The 20308-nt window shown below is 35.6% G+C and overlaps 2 protein-coding genes across 7 annotated transcripts in view; one reads left to right on the top strand and one right to left on the bottom strand.

The window, feature by feature from the left end:
• Nucleotides 1-983: 983 nt before the first annotated feature.
• On the top strand, nt 984-5917 carry LOC143469852 (spartin-like). Of its 2 annotated transcripts, XM_076967709.1 has the most exons (11): nt 984-1097; nt 1378-1512; nt 1942-2073; nt 2181-2264; nt 2981-3162; nt 3319-3544; nt 3649-3781; nt 3855-4019; nt 4131-4322; nt 4417-4507; nt 5095-5917. In XM_076967709.1, the coding sequence occupies exons 1-11, from the start codon at nt 1077-1079 to the stop codon at nt 5345-5347; spliced, it is 1614 nt and encodes a 537-aa protein (XP_076823824.1). In that variant the 5' UTR covers nt 984-1076; the 3' UTR covers nt 5348-5917. The 2 variants fall into 2 exon arrangements, with proteins under 2 accessions (XP_076823824.1, XP_076823825.1); XM_076967710.1 differs by lacking the exon at nt 984-1097 and having other exon boundaries at nt 2181-2259.
• Nucleotides 5918-8033: 2116 nt separating this feature from the next.
• Nucleotides 8034-20308, bottom strand: part of LOC143469851 (dynein axonemal heavy chain 7-like) — a 34106-nt gene continuing 21831 nt past the window's right edge. For 3 of the 5 annotated variants that reach the window (XM_076967705.1, XM_076967703.1, XM_076967706.1), the window contains 36 exons: nt 20084-20303; nt 19752-19895; nt 19302-19471; nt 18980-19121; nt 18645-18812; nt 18440-18566; nt 18205-18323; nt 17826-17936; nt 17563-17748; nt 17367-17489; nt 17034-17292; nt 16807-16927; nt 16477-16624; nt 16209-16349; nt 15906-16091; nt 15637-15800; nt 15300-15472; nt 14944-15116; nt 14696-14829; nt 14459-14603; nt 14138-14328; nt 13844-14007; nt 13451-13698; nt 13041-13217; nt 12743-12904; nt 12381-12584; nt 12125-12286; nt 11220-11405; nt 10897-11034; nt 10542-10553; nt 9588-9700; nt 9391-9508; nt 9151-9303; nt 8821-8998; nt 8605-8732; nt 8034-8497 (listed from right to left, as the gene is read on the bottom strand). In XM_076967705.1, the coding sequence (XP_076823820.1) occupies nt 8315-8497; nt 8605-8732; nt 8821-8998; nt 9151-9303; nt 9391-9508; nt 9588-9700; nt 10542-10553; nt 10897-11034; nt 11220-11405; nt 12125-12286; nt 12381-12584; nt 12743-12904; nt 13041-13217; nt 13451-13698; nt 13844-14007; nt 14138-14328; nt 14459-14603; nt 14696-14829; nt 14944-15116; nt 15300-15472; nt 15637-15800; nt 15906-16091; nt 16209-16349; nt 16477-16624; nt 16807-16927; nt 17034-17292; nt 17367-17489; nt 17563-17748; nt 17826-17936; nt 18205-18323; nt 18440-18566; nt 18645-18812; nt 18980-19121; nt 19302-19471; nt 19752-19895; nt 20084-20303 (5671 nt within the window). In that variant the 3' untranslated portion in view covers nt 8034-8314. The remainder of the gene's footprint in view (nt 8498-8604; nt 8733-8820; nt 8999-9150; nt 9304-9390; nt 9509-9587; nt 9701-10541; nt 10554-10896; nt 11035-11219; nt 11406-12124; nt 12287-12380; nt 12585-12742; nt 12905-13040; nt 13218-13450; nt 13699-13843; nt 14008-14137; nt 14329-14458; nt 14604-14695; nt 14830-14943; nt 15117-15299; nt 15473-15636; nt 15801-15905; nt 16092-16208; nt 16350-16476; nt 16625-16806; nt 16928-17033; nt 17293-17366; nt 17490-17562; nt 17749-17825; nt 17937-18204; nt 18324-18439; nt 18567-18644; nt 18813-18979; nt 19122-19301; nt 19472-19751; nt 19896-20083; nt 20304-20308) is intronic. The other 2 variants (XM_076967704.1, XM_076967708.1) reach the window with 1 other exon arrangement.

Raw genomic sequence — 20308 nt, 5'->3', positions numbered from 1 at the left:
TTATCAACAAGTTATATACATATATCAATCGTCCTCGCTCATATTGCTACAGCCGCCAGCATATGCGGTCTTTATGGCGAATATGTTTGTTGTGTAATACTTCACACAAGTAATGCACAAACTAACAAATTTGTCATAACACAACCCGGGATATTTACGGGTATTCCCCAAGATTGAAGCAGAATCGCTTGTACCTACTTGTCTTGTAGTTTGGTACCATAGAAATGATGTAGATAGGAGCCTCTAGTAGTCCAGCTAATGTAATGAAATGTAAGCTTTTACCAGTTGCTACTTCAGAATGTCAGCTTAGTAGTATGTAAATTTATCACACCGTTTATCCTTGAACTTATGAAAGTCTTTTAACGACTTAAATTCGGCCATGCTTTACGATATAACTCGAGCCCCATGCTTCAGTTACTGAGCTCATGCCTGGTTCCCTACAAGAAAGTTTGTTTTCAGTGCGCTGGATAAACGCGCCAATAAATGTAATGCCAAAATTTGGCCCACGCCAACGTAATATTTTTCATGTAAAATACCAGTACAGAGCCAATGGGCAATTCTGCGCAAGAAAATCAAACTTACTGTACAGTAAGGGCTTGTTTTTGTCACCGCGCAAATTTCGATCAAATTCAGATTGGCACACAATTTTTAGTTTATAACCAAAAGATGAGCTCTTCTGTCCGTATATATGTTCATTTTATTGACATCGCAATTCGCAATATATTCTAATTCGACTAAAGACTAAAACAACATCACGAAACACTGTCTTGGGTACTAGACTGTTAAAAGACCGAATAAATAAATCCATTCCAATTTAGAAAAAAATCAAGTATACCCGCGTAGTGATAAAATAGTTTTCGAGCATATTTTTACACCATAAAATTGGTACTGGAGCAATACTATAATTTTTATTATATTTAAATTTAATTCCGTTGTACAGTACGAGTGTTTTAGTTCAATCTTTTAAAAATATCTTCAGACAGGTGTTGTGTGTAAAAATTTTCATTAAGCAAACAGTGTGTTTACCTGGGTATTGTATTTATTTTCCAAGTCAGAAGATTACCAAAAGCTTGCAGATGTCAACAGCTCACTTGTCGGTAATACATAACCTATATGTACAGTACCAGCTAGAACTTTGCTCTGTGTCTCCTTTTGTATATGTTTAATTTTGCCATAAAGCGGTTGGCTATTGTTCAGTATTGGTTCTTCTTTATATTTGCACTCCTTTGCAATTCCTTTCATTCAAGCTTTTACCCGAGAATGCAAAAGTAGAAGAGTCCCTAGAATATCATCGCAAGGATCTGTGTAGAGCTACTGTATATACATTTTATGTTTTTAATGGTGATGATAACTAGGGCTAATTTTTTAAAATTGCAGTGCACGCTTCTCGAAATAGAAGAGTATTACCAGACATCACTGTGTTATGTTAGCAGTGGTCTTGCAGCAGACGAAAATGGCGATATTCAGCTTGCAGTTCAGCATTATGTTGATGCTATGCAATCCTTGGAAAAGGTTTGACTATAATTGTTTTAACGTTTTACTACTGTATTCATATACCAAATTTCATCGATATTTCCAGGGTGTAAAATGAGCAGTTGTGTGGACTGTGGTCATCTAAGATCAGTAAAAATTTTTGTTGTTGTGTGGCTTTGCAACGCTTAGCTGCCCAGCCTGCAGCCAGACATTTTGTATGGAAAGGAGTTACTGGCATTTCCACAGCCGGTTGTTCACCATAATATACATATATAACGTTACTACTGTGTTTATTGTTTCCTAGTTGACTTTAATGTGTGAACTTGGCAAATTTTTGCCAACTTCTTGTTACACAAGGTCAAACTTGTGAAAGCTCATTATGATAAAATTAAAGTTAATCATACTAGTAGAGAAGTGCTAACTTCTCTACTTTCTGTATTTAATTGTTTTTTATCTACAATACTGCAGGGCATTTCTGTGGAGTTGGTCAACCTATGTGATGAAAAGCACTTAAGTGCACAAGATATGCAAGCCAAAATGATTTCAGCATTGAAAGATGTTCAGACTAGACTTTATGAATTACAAGAAACGACACAGAATGTAAGTGTTGCAAGTTTGTCCCATAAATATTTGGCTTAAAGAGGCTTGCAAAAACTAAACTAAGCAGCATGTTTGTCTGCCATTAAAAGCTGTTAATTTTTATTTAGGATCCTGTACCTGAATATTCAGCTGTTATTCCAAAAGGTCATAGTGGTGAACCAATGCAAGCGAAATCTATCAATGCATGTGAGGTATACATAGAAACTAATTAATTCTTAACCTGGGACTAATCATACAGTTTATGATTTGGTGAGCATTGAGCAGTAAATACTGTTTAAAATTGAACAAAAAGCAATTGTCATGAGAGTAAATTTACTTTTTTAAGCTTCTTGTATGCATTATTGCATAAAAATTGCTTGCTACATGGTTTCCTTGAATGTAAGCCACCCTTGTTTGAAAATCGCCTGTGATGGTGCTAAAAGGTTAATTAAGTTACCCTATGTTGTAAGTAGTATGTAATGGTAATAAAATTTTGGTTTGATAAAAAAGTGTGACATGGATTTTTATTTTAAGTTGGAAAAATGATGATAAACAATGTATAAATCGTGGCTTATAATCGAATAAGTATGGTATATGTAAACTATAACAAGAAGATATACAGTAAAGATAAATACCACTAAAAATTTGTAATTTTTTTCATGCTATTTGTGATGTCACAAGAACAATACTATTGATCTGACTAAATTGTTCTTAGATAATTTTTGGAATTATGCCGATGAGATGATCACCATATGTGTACACTAGTAAAATTTAACCAAATTTCATTATATTAGGAAATTGACCTACAGCATATAAAAATTAAACTTGCCCATTGTAAACTTACGCAACTCAAGTTTTTATAATTTTTCGTTGATGTGTCATTAGTTAATTTGTGCCATGTTTGATGTACGTAATTGTGTGTAATTAGGCTCCAACTAACAACTTAGTGGCTGAAGATGCTGTGGAACTACTGCACATACCTGGGGGAATTCAACTGTTTTCTGTCAGTGAAGACTTGAATGTTAACGTTCCTCCGCCATCATATCCTACTTCACTGAGTGTGTTTATATTTGAAAATGATTTGGAAGAACCTTCAACACAACCTGCTCTGTAAGCATCGTTAAAAAATAAATATAACAGAAAAAATAAAAACTAGGAAGTAGCATAGTTTGTTTGTTGTGTGCTTTATGTATGGGTATGTAAAATAAGGATTGGTATTGTGTTGTTTTTTGATAAACTATGTTTACTCGGAAATGTTTTTGCTAGACCACCAGCATTTATACAAGCTGGTGACTGGATTTATCCTTTGGTTCGAGGACATTCGCCAGTGTTGCTCTGTGCCAATGGTGCATATATGTTTCAAAATATCATAGACCCTTCTTTACCTACCACAGATCATCCCGATTATATTGGTTTAGTGATTTCCTCCGCACTTGATCCCGCTTATGGTGAGATGTTTACTAACATACTCTCAAACATGGCTTGTCTGCAGGTATGTGCTATCTTGTTGTCAGCCTATGTATTCTTATATCATGCAATATACTTTGCTGATTTGCTTTGTAAATTAGTACCAGTTTAAATGTGATATTTGTGTAGGTGCAAGAGCAATCGTCTGAAGAAGGACCTCCTAAATATCTCTGTAATTTTGTTAATTACCAAGCCAAAGAAGAGCCAGTTACAAATAAGGATGAGGCAATAAGTCAAAAAATAGCATCTGGTATTGAAAAAAGTCAGTAAGGTTTTTTAAGATATAAGTGTTGGTATACAATGGTATACAATTTCCTAGAAGTCTTCATAAACAGGTGCTGGCTGGTTGAGCTGGGGCTTGGTAAAAGGAGCTAAATACACTTCCAGTTTGATTAAACTTGGTGCAGATCACCTTCAGAAAAACATAACTCCAGATGAGAAACCAACTACTGTAAATCCAACACTAAATAAGGGATTACAATACACTCATGAAGCATCAAGTATGATTTTGTGACACAGAACTGTTGTCCAGTTTATTTCTAATACTAATGATAGGTTTCTCTTCTGTTGACAACTACATATACATGAACTTAGGATATTTTGTGTATTAGAGTCTACAGTGAAAGTGAGCGCAGAAATTGTAAAAGGTTTAACAACACTGACAACTGGGGCCACCAAAACAGTTTTTTCACATGTGAAACCTTATGCGAATTTCTTGTTTCCCAAATCCAACTCATCAGAACAGGAAGCAAAAAATTCTAATATGAAGGGTGTCATGACTGTAGTTGGCGCTGGAGTGACAGGTCAGAGCACTTCTTCATAACAACGTATATTACAATTGCCTCAAAACTTCATATCAGTATCAACGTTTTGTAAATGTTTGTGTATACTATACAGGTTTTAGTGAAGTGTGGACGAGCCTGGAAAAAGCTGGCATGGCCATCGCACACTCAGTGTCGCAAGCAACTGTGGATACTGTGCAACACAAGTATTCTATTTTTTACAAATTTACAAAACCGGATAGCTTTCAGGGAACATATGCGAATTTAAGATAAAGGCATATATGGACTGACACTCCAAGTTTAATATGTGACTAACGTACATTTATATGTTACACCCAAGATGCCAAGCATACGTAAGGGTTTTTGAAAATGTGTATACAACAATACACAGAAGATGTATAGAAAATCGTAAACATTCGGTGCTTTATAACAAATTTCAGACAACAGCTAAATATTTTAAACCAGATGTGCAAAACCGTTGTAGTATATTCCTCCTACTACCCAACAAGCATTGTAATCCTCACTTGATTATTGTGGGTTCTTTAAAGTGTTTACAGAGATGACATTTCATTTAGAATACTAATAACAAAAGCAGACAGGAGCTATGAAATTGTCTTTAAATTATTATTTCCTTTCACAGTCACACGTAAATCGATGTTACACTTTGCATTTGTTTGGGCATGAAAAAAAGACTTCAAAACGATTTATAAAAATACGTTTTGAACAAGTTTTTGACATGCTCAAGAACAAACTAAGTATTTCCTTGCGATTAATAGCTTGTGTAATATCATAGGTATGGCGCTGAAGCTGGCAAGTCAACAAGTCATATAATGGGCACTGCGGTTAATGTTGGCAGAACTGCATTCAACCTTGACAACCTCGGTATAAAAGCAATGGTTAAACGCACGGCAAAGAATGCCGGCAAAACTGCTTTGATGAACTACGTAGGAAACAAGGAACGCCTCAAAGAGTCTGATGGTGTTCAAGCAGACGTAGGTGGTGAAACTTCTAGTAGCGAAGTTTACTTACCACCAAAACCTATGTGAGTTACTGGAGAACTAATCCGGTTACTATAGGACAGTAGCCCTATGTATGTTAACAGTTATCTAATTCAGCGCCACGAAAGTATTTTTTTGACAATATATATTTTTAGTTTGTTAATTTTTAAAAGGTCTGTAAGCGATATATTCTCATAAAACGTAATTTTTTGGAAAAGGTACTATGTATTTGGTGGTGTTTAATTTTGTAATCTTGTAATGTTATACTGGTGCGTTACTTTGGCTGCCACTATTTCACCGGGAAAAATTGTGCGTTCGAAGCTACTTTTCATATTTTCTTGTTAACCTAACTTAAATTTTATAACTTAGTAAATTGTAACCTAAATCTAACCAAAATCTACCTTCTAATCTAAATCTAACTCCAATAAAACCTTAAAAAGCTAAATTCAACTTTTTGTTTACCTATATTCCTAACCACCTATCTTTTACAACAGGCTGCGTGACCTACATACGGTGAAATAGTCACTTCCATTTACTTTTTTTCTTTTCTCTTTTTTATTTTGCTCGTTATTTATAGATAGCCAGATATTTTTGTAATAAATATTGCCGTAGCAGCTCTTCCTATGTCGTTTGTTTAAGTTTTCGGCTCCCTTGGAATTGCGCCCATGTAAAGTTCACTAGCAAACTTAGTTGATGAACTTTTAATTTTGATAATTAAGAAATCATTATCGGCTTTAAGTGATTTTTTTTATAAGCACTACATCTATAAGCATACCCACTACTCAGCCTGATTTTTCTTGGAAACGGACCTGTCGATTTATGCAGATACACATATGTGTCTGCCAATTATTTTCGCATTCTTTTCGGCATTTTTTGTTGTTGTTGCTTAGCGTTTTTCATTCTTATACGTCCTGACTTTTTTATGCACCTGATAATTGAGCATGGTATATTAAGTAAACAAGCGTTAAGATTTAGCATAGTTTGAACTTCAAAACTGCAGACTGCTAAACATGATCCTATTTATCTTGAAATTGTATATGCTTACAAAAAATGTATTACATGATATTTACAACTAAATCAGTTAAAAAGAGTGATCATCCAACAAATAATACTCATGGGTGCAATTTCACATGGATGCAGTAGGCTACCATGGTTACCCAAGTTTTCGAAAAGAACCAAATAGCACCTTACATGTAATGGTCATGAGTGAATAAATAATATTAATTTTGAATGTTAGAGAACTAAACGTCAAGAATACTAGCGTCTAGATTAGACCACGAGCAAATTGAATGAAAACGTTATATTTTTTACACAAATTTGACTTTTTGTTGGTAAACGTTTTAATCCGCATTCTCACCTTCCCTGAGCATTATGTTTGGATAAACAGTTTAATTTAAGATTAACACTGTTTAGGTTGAATGTTTAATTTAACGTCCTGCCTTTAAAGTAGGCATACTTCGCTCAAATCTACCTTTGCAGCGGTTTACACGTATGCTACGATAAGATTGAAACAAAGAAAACGGAGAAAATCAGCTTTTACTATATACTGCTGAGTCTGTCTAAACATTACTCGCCTTCGATTAACGACATTGAATCGTCAACGCTAAACCCATGATAAAAATCCTTGGCACACTGCAGGTGCCTATTCTGAAGGAGCCAATGTGAAATATAACCAAATTAAAATTTAATAACTGATTGTTTTGCGTCCATAAAATAATAGACTGTGTGAATTTTGACGAAAGCTTTTTGTTCTTCTCAACGGGTATGAAATGGAGGCCAAGAAAGTTTTTATATCAAATGTACCGTAAACCAAATAAAGGCAGACAAAAAGTATCTTGTACTTTAGCACATGCTCTAGGCCAGGGGTGTCCAACCTTTTTGGCCAAGGGCCACATGCGATTTACGAATGATTGCGCGGGCCACTTGAGTGTTTACTGCTAATTTCTAATTAAAACCCTCACACCAAAATTCTAATCTTAGAAATACTTATTATCTTCTTTTACAATTATAAGAACAATAAACAAATAAAGATATAGTAAATTCAACAAAGTTTTTACTACACGTCGACATTTCAATGTGAAGTTTGGCACTGTTTTTTCTTAACAAGTTGGCAATATTCGGTGAGATGGAGAATGTAGCAATGCGAAGCGAGTTTTCCATATGGCTGTCAGAAATTAGTAAACAAACAATAAATGCCAATTTCTCGGAATGTAAGTTTGCCATAAATTACTTAGGCAATTCCGTTGATAAATAATATAAGTCATTTCGACAAATACCGCGCGTGCCAAATGTGGCCCGCGGGCCACGGATTAGCCACCCCTGCTCTAGGCAATTGGATCTTGTTAAGCTTGCGATTAAGGAATCGTTGAAAATGCGTGGAAAATTGAATAAAATGATCCAATAACAATCTGTGAAATTATTTCATATCTGATGGACTGCCACACAAATAAGCTGTAAAAGCAACTGTGAGAAACGGCTAACACGAGGAACTATTTTGTGGGTTTGGTGGACACGCTAAGCTATCATCTTATAGCACAATTCTATTAATGCTATCTTGCATGTTTTTAAGCCCTTCTGCTTTGCTACTTTTTCCTGCTCGTTAATTATCCGTGAGCATGTGTTTTATTGTACTGCAACTGCAACTACACACCACTTTCCGTTAGCTAATTTTTGAGTATTTACATTTCTGGAGTTTTCCCTACGAAACAACCTAATAATGCACAACAAAATGGTATCTTATACAGTTCATGCTAATTTTGTTTATTTTAACTCTAAGGCAATGCTACAATTCACACCGGTTTGTATAAAGCTAAAAACACACCATGAACAATACTAACTTTCAAATTTACAGTAAAACAAAGCCTAAAATCCTATCACAGAATTATAATTATACAAAAATAAAATCTTTAACGGCGACCGAGTAAAACGTAAATTTGTAAAACAATTCAAGACAATGTTAATGCAATAAAACAATAATACCAGAATTGGTTATGGATTGACTACACTTGGGCACGATTAGTTGTCTAATTGGCAAATAAGCGCCACCCCACGACCTATCCAGTGAGCCTGTGGTTTGTCTGTATTCAGCGTTAGAGAAATAACAAAGTTGGTCGAATGTCCTGTTGTAGACAGCACACCACGGCGTTCAGTAGTTTTGTAAACAGGGGAAACATAGCAAGGTTTATCCGGAATGTCAGTCTGTATTAAATTAACATTGTTTAAAAAATGGTGATTTCATACTGTTCCTTTTGAGTACGCAAACAGTGACTCGATTTAATATAGCACACAAGTTTCCAGCAACTAACCTTTTTAGTGGGTACCAGTAATATCTTGGGCATAGGGTCGTGCAGAACCTTCGGAGTTGATTCAGCAAGCATTTTAGCTTTGCGATCCCATCTGGCGCCTTCTAGGTATAAACCGAACACGTAGGCACCTAAACAGAAAATATGAGAAATTAATTGCAAATTTGAAGAAAAATAATTATATGAGGAAATTATCAACAGCAAGTTATTCCCGGTTACCGTCTTCTGGGGGGATTTTGTAGTCTTTGTCATCCAACATAATATAATCAAAGCCGAGCAAATCAATTGGAATTGTGTACTTCCTCGCAAAGTTTTGTTGCACGCCAGTTAAGAAGGCTTGAGTGAAGAAGAATCCTGACACCCAGAATTGAGGTGGTGGCCCATTCTCATACCACAACTATAATGCAAATGCTTTTAAAACATCTTAACAATAGAAATAGATTGCATTAGATGTGATGCAACTAACACTTCTTGTTATACGAAAAGTATTTGTGGAATGGAGTTTCATAACATCTAAAATTAGACAACATACCGGCCACAAAAGCTCACCTGAAGGAAGTTCAGTCTCTCAAGGAAGTCACTCACATAACCTCCAAGCGGTTTCAAACTGGGATAAGACTTCTTCATCCACATTTGTGGTATTTTTCCCTGCAGGATGTTATTCAAAACCTCCTCCAAATCGGCACTCATGACGACTAAACCCTGTCAGCAAGAAGTATTGAAAAGTCAAATATCGCTGTCAAGAAAAATACGCAGCAAACGCACGCTAACGGAACAATTTTATTTTACCTTAATTGCTTTCTGTACGTTGATGAGTGAATTTCTAATAGTTGTGGTAAGAACGTTAAATCTGACCATCTCCTGGACCAAAACGGTATTCATAGACTGTTTATACGCGGTTGGATATCTAAGAACATTAACAAATCCATGATGCAGTGACTCGTGTCATAAGAAAACGATAACATATTATGAGAAGTTATACTCACCGCCTCAAAGCCGCCTCTGTATCAAAGTTGCTTGGTATTTTGCTGAGAATATCTCCAGCAACGTTGTAAACGAGGGTGTCATTAGAATCTCCACCACCACCACTGGAGCGTGCCTATATTATTTGGGTAAAACCGTTGTAAATAGCATACTTAAAATGAAAGTTATTTCAAATATATAAACTATGTATATATAGTTGAAACATTATTTATATTTACAATGAAAGCCATAGCTATATAATAAAGTCAGGTAAAAAATACGAATACATCACAAAGATGGGACGATAGTTTGCTTTAACCAGCATGAAGCTGTGAAGCGCTAGGTGGCATGGGTGACATGGTAAGTGACTGTAAATCCAGATAAAATGTTATAGTTGTAATCTACTGGAAGTGCATGTTTAATACATTGAATGTCCTGTGCATATTTCACAGCAAAATAAGCAATTAATCATGAAGCGATGAACCATAACCAAGCATTTTAATGCAGAGTACAGCTAATTAGCGCCGATGAAGATCAATACAGATCTATGATTGAATGGATTTCACATATTAAACGTCTATTCTGGGTACCACGCCGTTTGCTTTCTCCAGAGTCTAGACTCTAGACCTTTTATGCACTAACACAAATTCAGTGAAATTCAGATAAATGCTTTTCATAAACTAAACTCTTACAAAATTTAGAGATACACTTTCTTAATATGGAATTATACTGGTAGTACTGTACTATAGACGATGGAGGCTACTAAAACAAACGAAAGCTCCCAAACTAAAGCTTACTGATACCCTTTAGTACGCTAACGTCAATCTGAGTAAATGCTGAATCCCGGTTTCACCTCATGATATACAGTTCTTGTGCTAAATTTTTAATCAAACTAGACTCGTCAATGCAAAGCTAGTGACGTAACTGATACCTGACCTTTCAAGCAACAAATGGATAAAGCAAAGCGAAGTACTTACGGAGTCGTCTGCCTGCAGAGAATAAAACGGGTTGATTAACGCTAGATGGCAAAAATCAATACACCAAAAACAGTCGACGAAACAGTTGGTTTTACGCACATGGAAAAAAGATAGCCTATGTGATATTTTCTGTAAGTATGCAATCAAAATCATTTAGTCATTCAGAATTTCCGACCGATATACGATAAATTCTGTATAGCCTTGAGCTTGCTATTTACGGGCGTCAAAATTATTGTCGGTCAAATGTGCGCTCTACGTACAATCATTTTTCTCTGTTAAAAATAACTGATAAAAATGAACAGTTAGGAAATCAACAGTGGGTTATATCTATACGAGACTGTAAAAAATTACATACCAGAGTGAGGAGAACGCTGTTAAAAAGCTGTTGAGTTTCATTCTGGTCCTTGGTAATATCAGCGTTGGCATGCATTCCAAACACTCGCGGGTCAGCCGCAAGGGGCAAGTTCTTACAAAACTCGATGTAACTTTCCCACTAATTTGAAAAAAAAACGACCTAAAACAGGCACTGAACAGAAAAAAACATACCACATACCACATACCAACAAATCGTACTTTCCGGTCAACAAAATTAAATAGTTTCTGGCAATTTCACCATATTAGCTCCCTGACAAAAGAGGCAAGTATTAAAATGCAACATTATATAAGTAAAACATTTACGTCGCCTTCGGGTGGTCGCTGATATTGTTCATCTTCGTCGAACTTGACATCATCATCGTATACAACAGCGTCATTGTAACCTCTCCTGAGGACAGTGTTTAAAGTTCTGCGATCCCAGTCGTCTGTCACTCGACCTCCGTAATTGCATTCACCAGCCAAATAAATCAACGCCGGTAGAGGGACGAACTAAAACAAAAAGTGTTTGATAAATATTATGTCAACTCCACGCAATTCAGTTTCATTTATTTAAAGAGCCTTTGTTTTGTTACGATAGTTGCTCAGTATTGTACGCGGTATAACTCTTTTCAAGCTTGTTCAGGTGGATGATGGCCCAATTTTTTTCCAACCTCAATTGCATGTTATTAGTAGTTTTAGCTTTATGCTTTGTTCAAAGTATATTCGTAACTATGTCTTGTTGGTTTGCTATGTCTTTTAGCGAATTTAAGGATTTTGAAACGTTATTTCGTCTCATGCAGTTTTGCCATCCATAATGATTGATTTTAATTTGACGTATTTTATAAATGCCATGCACCTACTGTCCTACTCACTCAAGGGCCGTATTTGGGCCAAACAGTTTTCGGTAATTTCTCTTTCAAAATTGACCATTTGAAACCCCAGGTGAATCGGAAAAAAAGGTTTTAAATTTCTCGATAGAGATCGGCGTAAATCGGTTAGAAATATCGGAAAGGTGGAGAGTAGACAGAGAAACAAACTAATAGATCACTACAGGAAATAAAGGGCTTGCCTGTCATGCATTGACTTGATATCTTGACTTCAGTTTCTGCTATTTTCGAAACCTTTATTTTGTGTACTCTTGTTGTTTTTTGCATCAGCAAAAAAATGTTACGCTTCATGAATCATTACCCCGTTATGATTGGTTGTGAAAAGTTGAATTCAAAACTTACCTCATACTGGTTGAGAAACATGTGAAGTTGTCGGACTGAAATGCGAAGATCAGTTTCATTGAATTCATACGGAATGTTCCAACCCAACGGTCCGAACTTTCTGCGTTCTTGCACAAGTGCATGGAAGAAGCATAAGCCAAAGAGTAGCCGCTTAAATGCAACCTAAAGCCATATTAAATGAAGATGTAATAAAACAAACACTGTAAGGAACCCAGTCTAGAATTCATTTTTAACATCATAAAGAGTGAGATATTACCGGTTGGTTGCAGCTTGTAAAAAACTCCGGATCTGATATTGGGTCACTCAAATATGATCGCAGGATGTTTGCTTTAAGTCCCTTAGGGGGCTCATTAGTCATCTTCACTCCATTTTGCAAAACTGCCACTGGAAATGTGTTAGCTGGATAACTGGTGAGCCATAGTCGGAAATCAGGGTGAATAGAATCAGGATTAAGAGTTTCCTGGTAAACATTTATAATTAAACTACAGTATATCAATTATTACCTATACAAACAAATTATAATGCGTTTACTGTTTATATTAAAGTACAAGTCTGACTATAACTACCTTACGTGTAAATTACAATGGTTAATTGTGTTCAGTTCTACACATTACTTACTTCACAAATTTTTTCAAGAGTCGACATCCAAGACGTGGCAAGATGACAATTCTGCAAAACCACCCAAGTACCTTCCTTGACACCTCTGTCTATCATTTTCATTGCAATCGGGCCTTGGCCTTGTCCAAGAGACAGAGATGACATTTTCGATCCTCCAAATCCCTACAATATATATATAGCAGGGTTGTTGGTTTAGACACGAAACTGTAAATTAATTGGCGTACTTGAAATAGAAATAAATATCCTTACAGAAAGTAAGTTTTGCTACGTATGTTTTAATGAGACTATAGCTGTTTACCTGATCATCTGCAAACTTAAGTAAAGATGCCATTGGATCTGCTCCAGGGGACAAAACAAAAATAAGGGGTGACGTTGCATTGCTGTCCAAAAACGTTTTTGGCAAATCAAAGGGAGGAGGCTCAATAAATTTACGGCCCAAGTTGTTAACGATGAAATTCTGCATTGCTGGAACCATCTGAAGTCGTATATTAAGTCAGTTAGACCAAATTACACAAGTATTGCAACTTTAGGTAAAAAGCAAGAGCTTTTACCAAGTGCAAAATACGATTTCTTCAGAACCCTCGCTGCTGATATTAAGAAACCTGACACCTTGGTGTCAATAAATGTCAGCAACAACTTTTTTTGTTGATCATCAAACGCCAAACCGTAAATTTCAACTAAGACATCGTAGTTTTAATTTGTGATAACCTTGTCTGGTCGCAAACAGCGAAGAACCATCATGCGGTGAAACTCCGATAATTTGGCCCAGTCACCAGGCGGTATCTTTTTATGAGGATCAGGACTATCGTAAATAGCTTTCCATTGTTCTTTGTAAGCAGGAAATTTCTTTCGGATGCCTTCAAAATGTGCCAGAGCGTCGAGACGGCAAAGTTCATCCCATGACTTTGAAGGAAGCCAAGTAGCAGGATTAGAATGAGGGTTTTCCAGACCAACACCTACACAAAAAGGCAGACTCAATGTAATTGCTATTTATATTTGCATATTGTATATATGACACTTTGCATATGACCATCAATCATAACCACTCCCATACCAGGACAACACATAAGAAGTAAAATGTATAAATAACATCCAAATTACCTCCAGTAAGGAGGAATCGGTAATCGTTTTCATCAACACTGCCTTCGTGTTTAAGAAGATTGACACAAAGAAGGATTGAAAACAGTAATTTGTCCTTTTCAAACAATGAACGACAAATATTGCAGTAAAGTGAATACGTCATGTAATTTCTCAGGTGTTCGAGTCTGTAAACACAAGACTTCCACCTTCAAAACTGAAACTATTCATCATTTTTTGGCTTGAGCTGCTTAGTTCGAAGTGCTATGTTTTGTTTATGATGATAAGGAAACTACTTAACTAAAAACAGGCACTTACCTTTTCTCCAAAACGTCAGATTTCTCAGCATTATCAATCGCGTTAATGAAGAGGTTCACATACCAAACAAGCGAATACTGATACATGGGGTCAATGTTTGCCAAATCAGTGATACAGAAGAACAATATAGTGGAGTGAATAGCGATTGGAGTATAGCCCATACGAGCATTGTCAATTTTCTTTTCGGTTTCCTGCAACAGAAAGCTCACTCATTAAAGAATATAGACGGAGTAAAAGTAGTACAGCTTATAAAAGTTTCATTGCAAGGGTTATATAAATCTTGTGAGATAAAAAAATCTTTTGGCAAATATTTTAGTTTACTTCAGCAATAGCTTGTTTCTCTGAAATTTCATTGGCAAGGGTTTTTGAGGAAGACAAGACTTTAATTGCAGTCTCATCTTCTAGAATATTGCCCTCCGAAGTAGAAAGAACTTCTAAAATCTTATCTTCAATTTCCTTAAGTTGCCTGAAGTGTAAGTAAGCAAGTGAAGGTAACTAGTCATAAAATCAACTTCCTATAATAAAATCTGGTTCATATACACTACAACTGTGCTTTACTTCTTATTTTCAGCTGACTGCAGAATCAAAGCATTCTTTTCTTCCTCAAGCTCTGGTCTTTCTCGGGCAACAACGATGCCAAGAAGTTGATCCTGTAATCCTTCCATTGTAATCATGAAGTTTAACAACGTAACCTGTGTGCAGTAGATTGAAAGCGTTTCAAGCTAGCATACGTTTCACTAATTCATCGACGTTATACAACATACTACCTCACGGACAGTAAGTTAACAGCATTAATACGTATTAACCTTGACAGAAGTCTCCGGCATGTAGTGAGGATTTCTAAGCTTCGTTGTCATATAGAATCGGAAATCAGCGCTGTACTCAATAGTTGAATCACCAAGTCTGATGCAAATTGCGCCTCCTTGCTTAAACGTTTGTTTTAGAAGAAGAGGTTCTAGAAGAGGATCTAGCTCTTCACCTGTGAAACATCATTGGTACAATGATTATCCTGCTATGTGTCAGGGAGCTAAATAGCTGCACATCAAAAAGTGATGTAAAAACTCTGATGCTGAGCATATTTTTATGATATTAGAGATTATCATTTCATCAGATAACTTCATAATATTATTGATACCAACAGTAATCAAAATTCACTTCATACCAATGTTTTCAAGAAGCACTGGGGTTCCAAACTGAATGCAATTCTCCAACGTTCTGACAAAGTCGGAATCTGTAAGTTTAATTACGTGAAGATTATTGGCGCGTTCCATGTTCTTGATCCATTTGTTTGCTTGCCCTTGAGGATCAATCATCAAAGGCCAACGACGAGCATTGCTAAAAAGATGAGTAATATTAAAGTAACATGTAGAATCTTGTAGACTAACATACAAGCACACTAGCATCATTTAAAAAAGTATACCAACACAAACCATTTGGGCAACGGAATAATAATTAATTAATTAATACATTGCCATTTAAAATCGTATAAAAGTGCTGACCTTATAATTATGCCGTTTTCCACCGAGAAGGTATCAGTGGGCAATCCATAGATATTCCATTGACGTATCTTCACTGGCTCACCCAAAACCATGTGAAGAGTAACATTGTCAGTGCAAGGAATACCAATCTTACGACAGTCCATCAACCACTGTTTTATTTGGTCCTACAAAATATACCATAGCTTAATTTTATGAAACAAACAATGCACATAGATCATCAGGACCTATAACATAATTTACCTAAGTCTGCCAAATAATCTATTTCTTACCTCCCTAAATTTAGAAGTAAATGTGCCCAAATATGCCACAATACCAGAGGCAATTAAAACATCTCCAGTGAGGTTGTTGAATGTAATGCCAAGATTGTGAGCAGTTTCTCCCCAGCGATCTTTTTCACCTCCTAAACTTTCAATCAGCTGGGTAGCACGACTTAACTTTTTGCTACAGAGATCGACCTACAGAAGTATACACAAACACAAGTTTTTCAAATGTTTTTGAAATTTTGTTTGCAGCAAGTATGCTGCAAGTTGTTGCAACCTTCTACCTACAACAACAGTAGGACACTGATATACCTGATTTTCAAGATCAGCTTTTCTTTGCTTGTTGAATTCAAGTTTATCTTGCAATATTTTCAATTTGTCTTGAACTTCTTTCAATGCAGCTTGTTTTTTGCTAAGGCTGGTCATTGCAATATTCAGTTCACCTTCAGCTTCCTTTAACACAATATAACAAGAAAGTTAACAGCAATTGGGCTTGACACATTGTAAAATTGATATTATATTCGGCTTTAGAAGCGATACAACATAAATAGAAACTAGACAAGTGTTCCTAGAAACTAACCTTAAGTTTAATTTTCTTGGGAGCCACAATCTTTGCCACCTTATCATAAGAGTCCATGGCCCTAACCCATTTGCATAAACCTTCACAGGCTGTGGATGCATTTCGAATCTTCTCCGGTATAAACTCGGGATTAGGAATGTATTTTGATCTAAAAAATCGAATGTATTTTTTGCCTATTACAAACTACAAGTATGATGTTTTTTAAATGACACGACATGGTCATGTGTCGAAACATGTAAAGTTAACCTTAAGAGTGCCAAACTATATCCTGTTTTCTATTTTACTTTAAACTACAAGTAGCAACAATTACAAAAGCCATCTTTTGCTTACCTGATTACTTTCATGTACGCTACAGGTATATTATCTCTGTCAAAGTCACGAAGACCCTGTAAGAATTTCATGTCACCAAGAACCTTTTTGGATGGACCCCAGAAGTCTTCCACTTTTTTACCTATATTTGGAAAATATTGAATAAATAACTCAAAGACGACCTACATCTATACTCTACATGCTTATGAAAGAATATATTTTATGCAGATTTGATAAATTTAACAAACCTGAACCAGAAGGATCAGGGATTCGATCAGGCTTTATCCCTTTCAAAATGCAGATTGTTTCCATAGTAAGTTTGACAGGATAGGGTGGGTTTTTCATTGCCTTTACAACAGTAATATCAGCTGGGGTGAGGGTATTCAACGCAGAGAGCGCAGCTTCCAGTACAGGTATAGCTTCAGCCAAGTCAGCATCACATTCATCTTTAATACCTTTGGCCACTTTTGCTTGCTCATTAGCAACTGCTTCATCTGCTTTTACAACCTATTTGGATAAATGCAAAGTGAGCGTTGTTGTTAAAATGCAAAAAAATGTGATACAAATAAACAGCAACCGACCTTTTCAACTTTGGCAACCTCAATACTCTCTTTCTCCACATTGACCATAATTTCATCGACCTCTTTACTAGCAACCACTAATTGAGGTTGAAGATCACGCAATTCTTTTTGCATGTCAGCCACCTTAGATTGTAAAACAGTTTAAAATGTACCTTCACCATGCCTGCCACACTAAAAAAGCAACACACATATGTACCTGTGATGCGGCAGAATTTAATTTTTCCAAGCCAACTTCATATCTTCTTTTCAACTTGTGCACCTCAGTGCGCTTTTTCCCAAGTAAAACTTTAAACGTTGAAATAAGTTCCAAGTAAGATGTGGGTGTAACATAATTATGGCGTTGTAGCTCATTTAAGAAGCGTTCGGACAAAAGACGTGTTGACTACACAAAAATAAATGCAACAGGATCAATACAGTTTTATAATGAAACATATCATAAAAACTACTGAGTAGTCTTACAGTATGAAAGCCTTTGCACATTTCTATGCAACCTTCACGATGTTGGTCAGACATCTCCACTTCTTCTAAAAAGCGTGAAGCAACAGCAGTTAAAGCATCTTCTGGCCATGACTGTTAATGTAAAATTATTTATTAGTATTAAATTATTATCACAAATGTCTTCCTTATAAATACAATGGGTGCAATAGACACAGAAGATTGAAAAAATTTATGTATACGAAAAAATAACATAAATGACAAAAATTTCAAAAAACACCTCAACAAATATTGCATCAAGATTAAATGTTGCTTTGTTAATGCAGTTAACATAGTAGAACTATTATTCAGCTGAAAACTTAATTAGTAAAAGAAACCTTATTATTGATTAAATTTACTACACCTGAAACCAATCAATAGTGCAGCAATTGACTAAAGAAGGGAATTTCCGTAATCTGGTTCGGAAAGCATCTCCAATGGGACTCATAGCCAGAACAACATGCAGTTGGTCTCGACAGCGATCTGCAAATATGCCAAATACATAATATTAATAGTTATTAAATGTTTAGATTTATCTGAAAAAGTTTTATGTTTACTGGTTTAAAATAAGTATACATGGCTTTTTGTTTTGTACATACCAACAAAGAAACTAAAGAGTGCAGCTGGGGTGCCATCTGTTTGCTTTGACTTATCACGTTGCCTGTCAACTTGTCTCATTTTTTCTATAATTTCTTGCTTTTCATCAGTTGCAAATAGATTTGGCACCTACAAATTTTAGAATATATAAAGTTTACTGAAACAAAACAAAAAATAGGAAATATCACAACTGGAAGAGTACTATACCTCTCCGGCATTAAGGAGGTTGTTGATATCCTCTAGAAACGATTCCTCTTTAATTTGTGTGTCCGTAAACAGAAAAGTGCCATGTTGATCTGATTCTGTTGATTTTCGGAGAATAACTTTTAAGTCTTCCCTCCATTCTGTAGATGTATAGCCCTTGGATATTTCCACCTAAAACAATATTAATTTACATTGAGTTAAAGTACAAAATTAGTTATTATAACATTCTTTCAATAGCAATGCTTACTAAAATACGTAACTTAAAGGAGTGATATAAACATATTTTTGTTGCAACACATTTTTTTGTAACATGACCACATCAAAATAAGCTCACATACCTGAAATAGCTCATAATCAGCCATATGAGAAGCAAGTCGTGTCAAAGACTGACGTCCAGACCCACCAATACCAACAAGCAGTGCATGACTTCTCGGTTGCTTTAGTATCCGAGAGATACGACATACATGCTCAATGGCAAACCTAATGTAAAACATTGTAGCAAAATTTGAACTTTTGGTTTCGGATAAAAACAACAAAGTATATTCTGATGAGTGAATAAACATGAACAAAAAAGAAGAACTTTAAGATTATATGAAATTCTGCTGTATCTGAACTTGATAACTGACATTTTGAAAAAATTAACAAACAGCAAGAACAAACCTGAATATGACTAGATTCATTGGCTTTTTACTCATATTGTTAAACTCTTCCAAATGGTTTTCTACCACCTCCCTCAGTTTGTCAACATTCTCCACTTCTATGTAGAGCTTGTTTTCATTTTTTGGTGTAAAGTCACAAAACATAAGACTGCGCAAATCATCTTCCTCAACCTAAATTAAATTTACAGGTTTTCCAGTCGAGGTCAACAGAATAACAGTATAAGAACAACAGCGTCATAAATAGTAACATAATACTAATATATTTGCAAAAATTAAAATAAACTACAACATGTGTTTTCAAAAACGTGACCCCTTAAACATGTGGTTCACTTGTTCAGCTTGCAGGCAAAGTTGTTATGCATTGAATGAATATGTTCAGGCAAAACGCTTTTAATAAAATCTTACATGAGAATTTAAATAATTTCAGCAAATTAAGACCATGCACGCTAACCTTTCCATCATTGTCAAAGTCAAGATGCTGAAATAATGTGTTCATTTCAACATCAAGATGTTCAGGAAGGGCTTCACAAAGGTAATTATATAACCAAGACTTATCAGATGCATCGACAAGCCGATCATAGTACACCCTCATCGCCTAAATTTAAAATAGTATATTAATTATTATCGTCATTTTGAGTCACTGCTATGTTGAGGTTTGCAAATTATGTTAATCAGTACCATATCTGTTTTATAAATTTCACATTATAAAATAACAATCGTGTGTATTGTGTAATATTAAAAAATATTAATTCTAATCATTATTTATGGAAAGTCACACATCACCTCATGCACCCACAGACGTTTGATGGCATCAACTGTGGCTGCTGACTGAGGAGTAGACAAACAAACTCCACCAATAATTCTGCTGTAGTCTCGTAAGTTGAAGAGGTAATGGGACTTGGCAGGAGTTGGAAGTAAGTTCTTTGATGCAGAATTGTAAACAGCAGCTGTGCTTGCAACTAGCTTCGGAACTAGGGAAGTAAATTCTTTTTCAAAGTCGTATCTGTG

The sequence above is a fragment of the Clavelina lepadiformis genome, chromosome 8 (assembly GCF_947623445.1).
Source record: "Clavelina lepadiformis chromosome 8, kaClaLepa1.1, whole genome shotgun sequence".
NCBI lineage: Eukaryota > Metazoa > Chordata > Ascidiacea > Aplousobranchia > Clavelinidae > Clavelina > Clavelina lepadiformis.
This window is presented reverse-complemented; position numbering and strand designations above follow the sequence as displayed.